Below are 11,047 nucleotides of genomic sequence, written 5' to 3'. Positions count from 1 at the left end.
AAAATGGTGAAATAAATAAATAACCTCTATCATTTCATTTGCTCTTCCCTTCATCACCCCTGCCCCCATGTCAACTCTTCCTCCGTTCTTTCTGATCATCTCTCCCTTCATTCCTCCACCCTGTACCTGTCGCTGCTGTGCTCCCTACATCCTCATCCCCAAACTCTCTTCCTCCCTCCTACTTCTTCCTCTAAACCCATCTCTCTCCCTTTGTGAGTCTCTCATCTTTGGTGCTCAGCCAATCGGTTCTCCTTCACTGTTCCACCTCTCCCTCCCCCACTTTCTTCCTTTCCTTCCTTCTTTCTATCTTTTCCTGTCGGGCCTCCTCCCCACTGCCCTACATTTACTCTCTTCTTTTCATTCTCTCTATTACACTTTCCCTCGCCCTTTCTCTCGTTCTCACAAATAGTCAGAGGAAAGTGGAGGAAGCGTTGAGTTTGCTCCGGAATGACAAGACATAAAGGAGGGGATTTTGGGAGAGGCGATTAGCGAAAAGCAAAACAAAAAGCCCCTTGTCAATCTGGCTTATAATTCCATTAAAAACTGTACATGTGGTAGTTCACTTTGAGAAAAGCTCTTTTAATTGGCCTCATTGTGCGTGCGTGCGTGCGTGCGTGCAGGCGTGCGTGCGTGCGTGCAGGCGTGTGTGTGTGTGTGTGTGTTTCATGGGCTGCAGTCTTCAGCAGTGTGTGCCAGTCTCCTGGTTTGGGCATCTCTTGCGCAGGTTGGGATTTAAACAAAAGAAAAGGCGAAGCTGGAGTTGGAGTTGCTGAATTCTGAATCTGACGCAAACAGATACACACACGCGCACGCACGCACACACACACACACACTCATACGTGCACACACTTGACACAGAAATCTGCAAACAAGTGTATTAACTATTATCTAGGTGCGAGGGGAGGGGCAGGAAAAGACACACTAAGAGACATCAGAAGAAAAGAAAGATGGTGAAGTGGGAGATGAGGGATTGGGAGGTGGGGGAGGGGGGGGACGTTTCTTGTACGTGTGTGTGTGTGTGTGTGTGTGTGTGTGTGTGTGTGTGTGTGTGTGTGACAGGGACAGGATGAGCAATAAGTAGTAGATGAGCAGGAGTGACCGCAGCAGATGTTGACTGTCCTTCTGCCACACAAACTGATTTGAATACACACACACACACACACACACACACACACACACACACACACACACAGGGATAGAAACGGAGAAACCGAAAGAAGAGAAGAAAAAAAGACCAATCAGTCAATCAGTTACAGTCCACATTTCATCTTTTTCCCTCCTCTTTTTATTTTTTTCTCCATCTCTCTCCTCCCAGGCTTTTTTCCTCCGGGGATGATGTGAGATGCAGCTGGATGCCCCCCCTACACACACACACACATGCACACACTCACTCTCCCTCCCCTCTCTCTCCCTCTCTCTGTCTATCTGGCACTGAGGAGAGGTAAACAGAGGAGGAGATCTCATTTGGTTCCTGAACTGTTGCAGCGCTCAGTGCAGCCACACACACACACTCTCTCATTCAATTTCTCTCTTACACACACACACACACACACACACACACACACACACACATATATGCACACACGCACGCAGAAGATCTTAAGAGTTGTAGACCAGTCTGGACTCTGGACGCCTGCCAGCACAAACTGACCAGCGCTTGAAGAAGAAGAGAAGAAGAAGAAGAACAGGTGATACAGGAGGAGAAAAAAGGATAAGAGGAGCGCGTCGTTTTGTGTTTGTTGAATCCCTGGGATCGAGCCCTCAGCTGACGATGGAGAACACATGAGGAAGATAGAGCGAGAGATTTCTGCAGGGACACTCAGGGGAAAAATGCTGCTGAGTAAAGTTTGTGGATATTTCTAAAGGGAATTCTTAGCCCTTGAACTTTAGGGGGGAAATTGCAGAGGACCGTTGGCTGTGTGCAGATTGCAAGGAGAAAAAGGTGAGAACGCTTTCAGTGATTTTTCTACTCTCAGTTCTCAATTAGTTCTGCTGTTGTCTGTTTAACTGCCCGATTTCAAAAGAAAATAATGGGATTGTAATCTCTTATTTCGAAGGTAAGAGCATCTTGTGCTATTTTTGACGCTTCAGTTTCTATGATTTGTTTCGTTTTCAATGACTCAATTGGCTCACAAATAATGGACAGCTCATTCGGACTATTCCATTTGCCCCGAGTTGCTCTTTTTTTGACCTAAAAAGTTGGGTAATGATCATGTCTCACTGTATGGTAACGGTCTCCGATAGTGATCCTGACTGCCCTGTTTAAAACGTCCTCTACCCGCGTTTAATTATTGTTTCCATAAGCTTGTTAGATCAATAGATACATCATGTTGTAATCATTCTGGCTTAAATCCATTTTATGGAGTTTCATCAGAGACAATTCAAATATGTTTTTGATTGTTAGAACGCTCCCATATGTAGCATAAGTGTATCTCCAAAACTCATATGATGACATATCATCATGAAATAACTTGTACATCATGTTATAACGCATTTGTAATAGTAAAACATAAATGCATCTGAAAGTAATTTTCTTTCTTTCTTTCTTTCTTTCTTTCTTTCTTTCTTTCTTTCCTTTCTTTACATCTGTCTCCAAACCTCACCCCCCTTTGTTTCCTGTCCAAAGCCTGCAGGCAGGACATTGGACAAACGGGCTCTCCTAGCAGCATGGCAGCGACCATCCCTTCCTCTTGCCACCTTCTCCTCTTCTTCCTCCTCTCCTTCCTTATAACTCAGCGTGCCCTCACCCAGGACCCATCCGCCACTACGGTAACGGTAACCGAAGGTGACCCGTTCAACATCCCCACCACGTTGGCCAACCAGACGACTCCCAGCTACGTGGAGACCACTCAGAACACTCCTCCGGAGACAGGGCTGTCCACTCCCACCAGTGGCAGCGATGCGGATGATGAAGACGTCCTTCCCACCGGTGGGACACGTTGCCAGGGTTACTACGACGTAATGGGCCAATGGGACCCGCCGTTCAACTGCAACGCCGGCGTCTTTCTGTACTGCTGCGGTACCTGCTTCTACCGCTTCTGCTGCCAGTTCCGCCAGCAGCGGCTGGACCAGAGCATCTGCTCCAACTACGATACGCCCATCTGGGCCAACACCGGCAAACCGGTGGCCACCATCACCGAGGGCCAGGACCAGGAGCGGGACCGCACACACTTCATCGTCTACATCATCTGCGGCGTGGTGGCCATCATGGTGCTGGTGGGCATCTTCACCAAACTGGGCCTGGAGAAAAGTCGTGGAGGAAGTGCAGGAAGCGGAGCGGGGGCGGGGAACACTGACCTCAACTCCAGGTGAGGAGCATGAGGGGGGGTGTCAGTGTGTGTATGTGGAGGGGTTCCGTTTGTCAACGTTTCCTATGCAAAGAATTCTGTGTGTGTGTGTGTGTGTGTGTGTGTGTGTGTGTGTGTGTGTACATGCTATATGTCTGCGTGTGACTGTGAATGCATGTATGTGTATCTATTCGCATGCATGTTTTCTAATGCGCTGCAGGCCTGCTGGAAAGTTGTAAATTCTGACTTCACCCCAAACACAAAAGAGACCAAAAAAATTGGAATACAGAGTAGAAAAAAACATATTCCAAGTAATTTACAACTTCCAACTTTGAATGTGTATCTGTAGGCCTACTAACATGTGCATGTGTGTGTGTTTGCACGTGTACAAATCAATCTCCAAGCCTTTTCTAACAACCAAGTTTGACCAGCTCACCCCTACCTCACAAAAACCTGTTCAGAGCAGAAGTCTCATTTGTCACATGTCCTGGAGGTGGAACTGGAACGTTTTTCGAATTTAGTATCGACCTTAAGTTCAAACTCAGAGAGTTAGAGAGAGAGAGAGAGAGAGAGAGAGAGAGTGAGTGAGTGAGTGAGTGAGTGAGTGAGTGAGTGAGTGAGTGAGTGAGTGAGTGAGTGAGAGAGAGAGAGAGAGAGAGAGAGAGAGAGAGAGAGAGTGTGAGAGTGAGAGGACTGGATAACTGAGAGAAAAAGTTGGCAACACCCTGTCGATCTTGTATATTAAAGTGCTCATATTGCGTTTTTCCTTTTTCTTTAGTGTTATATCTTCGTTGTGCACGTTATAGGTTTACAAAGTGAAAAAGCCCAAAGTCCACCCCAAAGGGACTTACCATCTCCAACAGAAAACACTGTTCACAAACTGCTCCAAACAGCTCTATTGTAGTCCAGCCTTTACTTCCGTGACGTCACTATGTAACACACGTTATTACACTCGCCTAGCTGCTAGCGTGGCACGCCCTCATACTCTGCTTCTGACTGGTTAGTAGTCCTTACCTAGCTCCAACAAAGATGGAACAGAAGTGAGATGTCTCACTCTGTAGCTAAAACAGAGAGCTCAACACACAGGGTGAAAAGAGGAGCTGCAGCAATGTGCAGTACAACAACAATATGGTGTTTTTTTGAAAATTAAACCACATAAACCTATCCTGATATAACCTCTAAATACAATTATGAACCTGAAAATGAGCATAATATGAGCACTTTAAGATAAGTGTGTAAAGCTCTATGAGCGATGTAATTCTTAGTGATCAGGTGTGTAATCATGTTGGGAATGAAACCATACATGCAAGGTGTCTCTACACCCCTACGTACTCATATATCACACCATTATTTTGCTTTTGCTCATCATTTTTAATGTTTCTAATTTTGGATTTTTCTTTGTTTTTATTTCTTTGTGCCTGTTTTCTTTCTTTCTTTCTTTCTTTCTTTCTTTCTCTCTCTTTCTTTCTTTCTCTTTCTTTTCCATTTTCTTTGGAAATGTATTTCACCCCTTGTGTACCATTTGCTTTGCTTGTAAGCATGACTTCTATTTGAAATAAACAAAACAACTGAAGAAAAAAATAATTGCCCAAACCGTTTTTGCTGCAGTAGGCGTTAAGTAGGTGTAAAGTATGTCTTTGTGCTTCTGTGGAAATTTGCCTCAGGTGTGCAAGGTATTCCAATGAGCACATGTCAAATCACTTCTTACACTTGTGCATTGAAGAACCAATAATTATTGGGCTGGACATTTATTTAATGTTGTCTCCATTAGCTGAAAAACAGATTACTTCCCACTTTAATGAACACACAACCTTGTGTAGAGACAACATTTAGCATTTACAGTTTGGTATTTCCGTCTGCTACACATGCAAGCACGCACAAACACATTTAAATACACACTCCAGCCCGCTACAGTCGGGCTAAATACGTGGTCTGGGGTTCAATCTGTTCGCCACATGAAGTCATTACAGCAAACAGCGCACAGCATGGGCTCAAATCCCCCCCGCTTTCATCCCAAACTATCTAACCCTCGCGAGCTGCCTCTCCTCATTCTCTTGTCCATCTGGAGCTGATTCTTCTTATCTCTCAGAGTTTCTTGTTTCTAGTCTTGTTTTCTTTCACCGATCTCTATTTCATCACGTGCCATTTGTTCCTCTCATCCTGACTTTCTTTGTCACAAAATGACACGTTACTTAAAGCTCCAATGTGTGGGAATTTCTCCCATCTAGTGTTGAGATCATATATCTTCTTGAGAAGAAACAATTGTCCCCTGACCTGGCAACCCACACAGACTGGATTAACTTCTATGAAGGCCAGTGGTGAAGGAAGTATTCAGAACATTTAGTAAAAGCAGCAATACTACACCATTACCATTACAAGTGAGTCCTTCATGGGAAAATGTTACTTAAAGGTCCAATGTGTGGGAATTTCTCCCATCTAGCGTTGAGATCATATATCGCAATCAACTCTCTCGCGCCACACAGTTCAAAGTACGTATTACAGCTACGGTAGCCTTCACGCTTCAAAAAGCCGGTCTCTTGCTCTTTTCAATATCCTTTTTCTTTTTCTGGGCGAAGAAGAAGACTCCTGTTCCTGAAATTTGGATTTTGAATACGTGTGGTCCTCCATGTTTCCTTCTTCAAACTTGCCGGGGCCGGGAAGCTACGATACCCAATAGCAGCATTAGCAGCACCTGTGAGTTTATCATGTGACAGCGAAAAACGCCAAAGGTGGAGCAGTATGTCCTGTATGTCCCTTACCGGCTAACGTATTTCAAGATGGCGCATGAATATGGAGCGTCTCCCCCAGTTCATGCAAATGTAAAATTTCAAGCCAAAAGGAATACTTGTTATTGATGATGGTGGTAAATATTCATGAAAAAGGAAAAGTTTGTGAACGGGCAACACAGATTTTGAGAATGAACAACTGAAAATGTTACACACTGGACCTTTAACGTCCTCTTCACTGGCCTTCCTCCACATCTCCTCCGTCCCTCATTGTCCAGCTATCATCCATCCTTTCTGCTTTTCATCTCTTGCAGCCTTCCTCTCTCTTTTCATCCCTTTCCTCTCTCCTGTGGGGCCCAAACAGCTGAGGCAGTGGCCAGTTTCTACCACTCATATCTTGTATTCACTCCTCTCTTTTTTCTCCATCTCTTCCTCCATTTCACCCGCCAGCCTTCCTCCCTTCTCTTCCATCAAACTCACAACTTACTTGTCTCTTCCTCTCCTCCCCTTTACTGGTGTATTTTTGCATTTTAATTGAGAAAGTGGACACACAGACTCTCCTCACCAAAACCTCTATATCGACCAGCAGCTCTGCTTGTGCGCCTCCCATTAACCTGAGCCGCAGAATTCATTCGGCGGATAACACACAGTCAGGATTAATATTTCCTGCAGGGTAACACCTCACTGAAATAGAAACATGCCGGCTGCATAAACACCCTCCCTCTGTGAGCCCATCTCGACAGATTACTGCTCCTCCTCGTGATTAAAGAAATTTCACCAAGATTACAGCTTTACCGTTTCTGGACTGCTTGCCTGCATGCTCATTTATCATCAGTTATTAACTGCTGACATAAATCCCTGGTCCAAAAGTGTACATGCAGCTAAGACCCCATGTACTGCACGCACTTCATGAGGTGAAATATATACATACACCCAGCCACTTTAGAGTCGGAAGCACGAAAGGCAACTTCTACACTCTGCCATGCACCTGCTCTTTTTTTTTTATTTTTTTATTCTCTTTCTTTTCTTTCCTACCGTCTTTCTCTTCGTCTTAACATCCTGCGAGCAGACGATAATTAACACACTGAAATCCCACCACTTCTCCCAAATCAGCTTTGAAAGTTAAAATCCAAAGTGATCCTCCTCTCAGATTAGCCTCCTCCCACACACACACACACACACACACACACACACACACACACACACACACCTTCTAATACATGAACCCAATCAAACCAGGTTGAGTGTGGTTGCATGCTGCCCTTATCCTCGGCCAACAAAGGGAACAAAGAGCACCGCCTTAGGTCATACGTGTCACGTCTAATGAAAGGCCTCAACTGGAGAGGGGCTGGCTTTACACCCAGAGAGTAAACAAACACAGATGACCTTCATGATTTAAACACACACACACACACACACACACACACACACACACACACACACAGTGATTTATAGTTCAATTAACAAAAAGAAAGATAATAGTGGCATAAAGGTTGCATGAGATCACCACAGTGAGGGGTCAGCATAGCCAGGAGAGATGCACTGCAATACAATGTCCACAAGTGTGAGAGGTCGAGGACCAACATGGTGGCAGCAGAGGTAACATGGCTCAAACAGTGTGTGTGTGTGTGTGTGTGTGTGTGTGTGTGTGTGTGTGTGTGTGTGTGTGTGTGTGTGTGTGTGTGTGTGCATGTGTTCATGTACGTGCCTGGCCATTTGTGTGAAAAAAAACTTGAATCTCCAATATAATACAGGACAAATACAGGCAACATATCTTCATAAAATCTATTCAAACAGTCTCGGTGTCCAAATGTCACCTCTATATAAATATATATGTTTGACTGCGTTTGAATGTAGTTTATCTCCTGTGTGTGTGTGCTCTATGATGGGCTTCTTAGCCATCATGTTATGTAATGAGGCACAGTGCCGTTGAAAGGGTTTGACTGCTCTGTCCTGATTTGAGGCAGACAGATAAGCAATACTCAATACATCGCCGGCAAACATATGGACCACAACTGCACGCAACAAATGGGATCACTTTTACATGTCATCCTCTCTTTTTCCCTCTGACACACACATTATAGTGACACCAGGATATGGTGTCACGGTAAATATTTTAGGGGTGGCCTTTTGATGGTATATTTTGCGACAGTTCGGGGGAAACTGATACACATTTAATGAGCAGTAAAATATTTTTTTTGCGCTGCACATAACATCACTTACACAACACATCATTAAGAAACAATTGCTACACCTTCAGGCTGTGTATTCATATGTTGGTTCCACTTTTTCCATGCTTTATAAAGGTTTTCAAAGTTGTAACTAAGTTGTGCTTTATTAATGGTTTATAAATGGCTTATGAATTAGCAATAAGCATTAAACAGCTTTTGGTTCGAAAAAAGTCCTTTGGCTGGTGAACATCCTCATCCAGTATAACTGGCTTTGTCTTTTTGACTGCTCTTAAATCTCTCTTGATGGCTTATTAGAAAGTGAGAAAGTCATGATCCTTAATAATGACTTACATTCATAATGGCAGACTTGAGGACTTGTTAGAAAGCGATTAAGTCGTTTATAAAGGGTAATGAGTTTCTCCGTTTTGAATTAGAAGTCAGATATGCATACAATTTGGCTCCATTAGCACAATCTGCAGGAGGCTGCGATAACAGGGCTTCATGTTCTAACTTCTTGATAAATGGATTTTGTCAGGATGGTCTGAACAATTCCTGCATGCACGATCGATAAAATAAAAAGCTAGACAAAAACAAAAGTTATGCTAGAAGATGATACACACCAGCCGGAGGGATTTTTCACAACCTGGCAACCCTCATCCTGCCAACATATTTAACATTCAAGGATTCAACTTATAAACCCTGTATGAAGTATGACTTCTTAAAAAAGTGACGCCAAAATTAATAATCTCTCAGAATAAGATAGATGTCACAGCATTGCTATCAAAGTGAAGTGTCATTAACTTCGATAGACCTGATGTTGTTGTTTCTTTTCAAATTGCATGAGTTTATCTAAGTCCTATAAAGTGGTCAGATATTTTTTTATTTTTTATTTCTGCTCCTTGTGTAACCCTATATGATGTACACACTGTACACTGACGTACAGTATGTATGCATTTTGAAACACACACACGCACGCACACACACACACACACACACACACACACACACACACACACACACACACACACACACACACACACACACACACACACACACACACACACACACCAGCATTGACATATTTGAGGATACAAACATCTACTGCATTGTGCTATTCTACTTCTTTGATAAGCTCCACCTCTCTGTTGTCGTTAGTTTTACTGTGACTTCCTCCTGTTTTAAAAGCGAGGACAAAAAGACACTCCAGGCAGGAAGCAAATCACACCAATGTGAGCTCTAAATACCTGCCATGTGAGAAAATAAACAAAGTGAAAAAAGACAAAAGTTTTCGGCAAGTTTCCTCAAAGTTTCCTCCTTCTTTGCTCCACTTTCTCAACTCCCCTCAATCTCTCCTTCCTTTTGATTACCTCCAGGGATGAGCTGTCGCTCTCCATCACCTCTCACCTGTCACCCCTGTGTGTATGAGCATGTCTGCATGCATGTACGCTTGCGAGTAAATGTGTTAAAGTGTGCACAACGTTTGTGCCCATGCGTCGCCACTTGCCGCAATTCCTCCCAAAGTGAAAGGGCATAATAAGTTGACAGCTCCCTGGCTGTATCAGATGTGACACTTCTCCCCCTACAGCTGCTTTACCTTCCTCTCTCCTCTTTATTTGCTCCTCTTCAGTCCTGCCGGGCTTCGCAGGAGCCACAGACACTTAAATGTGGGTCAGCGCCCACTGACTCAAGGGTTTGGCTATGTGCTATTTCTGTTTGTCTTTGTGGTTGGTCTGTCTATCAGGATGATGGTTCCAAAATGCTTGACATCTGAAAAGTTGAAAGGTTGCAGCTTCATACCTTGAAGGTGGCATTTCCATTTTTAAGGCTGTATAAAAAAGCTGATTCCAAGATGAACATTTTGTCTGTCACAGTCAAACTCATATCAGTCAAAAGTAAAGTTCATAGGACCAGCAGACACACAGTGAGTTGGCCCCTGTAGCTCCATCCCTGTAGTTTCATCCTCCTCCCAAAACTCTAATGGGCCATCTGTCTACAGCTCCAAATAGGCATGGAAACCAGCAAAAAAAATACCCACATAACTATGTACGCTACTTGAAAACTTTCAATTCAGCACAAGACTGCATTTCTTCCATTTTCAAGGTGGCTGAATAAAGAAAAATCACTTCACAGCCTCTGTGCCGAAGGGAAAGGCTACACGTTAGCTTGTTAGCATGAAAACAGAGCCACTCAGATGGTACCTGCATCTAACAGCTGAATAATAGGCTACCTAAATGAAACTATATAGGGTTCTTGAGAACGGAAATAACACCCAGCAGCCACGTTCCTTACATTTCCAAGGTTGCCGGAAAAAAGAAAAACCACATGCCGAACTCTGTGCTCAAAGGGGAAGCTAAATAAGCGAGCTTAAAGGCATGAAAACAAAACCACTCAGATGGTACTTGCATCAAACAGCTGAATAATACTTAAATTAAACTAGGGTACTTGAGAACTGAAAAATCACGTCAAGGTTGCGGTGGGCGTGAGGTGTGTGGTAGCAAGGTGTGCTAGAGGGGAAACTATACATAAGTTTGCTTGCTAGCATTAAAATAAAGCCACACAGATGCTAGCTGCACAATAACAGCTGAACTATTAAAGAGCAATTCAAGTTACAGTATGAGTTGTACACCTTAGCTGTTTTAGCATAAAACCACAAGTCAGATTCTGCCTGCATCTAACAGCTGAACCCCACGTGCTCTTTGTATGCTACCATTAATCCTGTTTGTCATGCACATTATAATCACAGCTCTCCACATGAGCAGTCAGATGTAGATGTAGGTGTAAATGCCTCATAGCCTCCATGTTATTTGGTGCACAAATAAACTGTACAAGTAGAAAAGTTTGTGTCAACCTAATTGTCGAACTT

The 11,047-nt window shown here is 43.7% G+C and overlaps 1 protein-coding gene across 1 annotated transcript in view; it reads left to right on the top strand.

Annotated features, from left to right (window-relative positions):
* Window positions 1-2,667: 2,667 nt before the first annotated feature.
* shisa8b (shisa family member 8b) overlaps window positions 2,668-11,047 on the top strand; it is a 33,263-nt gene continuing 24,883 nt past the window's right edge. The window contains exon 1 of the mRNA XM_078279436.1: window positions 2,668-3,308. Within this exon, the coding sequence (XP_078135562.1) occupies window positions 2,668-3,308 (641 nt within the window). The remainder of the gene's footprint in view (window positions 3,309-11,047) is intronic.

The sequence above is a fragment of the Sander vitreus genome, chromosome 21, assembly GCF_031162955.1.
Source record: "Sander vitreus isolate 19-12246 chromosome 21, sanVit1, whole genome shotgun sequence".
Lineage (NCBI taxonomy): Eukaryota > Metazoa > Chordata > Actinopteri > Perciformes > Percidae > Sander > Sander vitreus.
The sequence above is the reverse complement of the archived record's forward strand: the minus strand, read 5'-3'. Positions and strand labels throughout refer to the sequence as shown.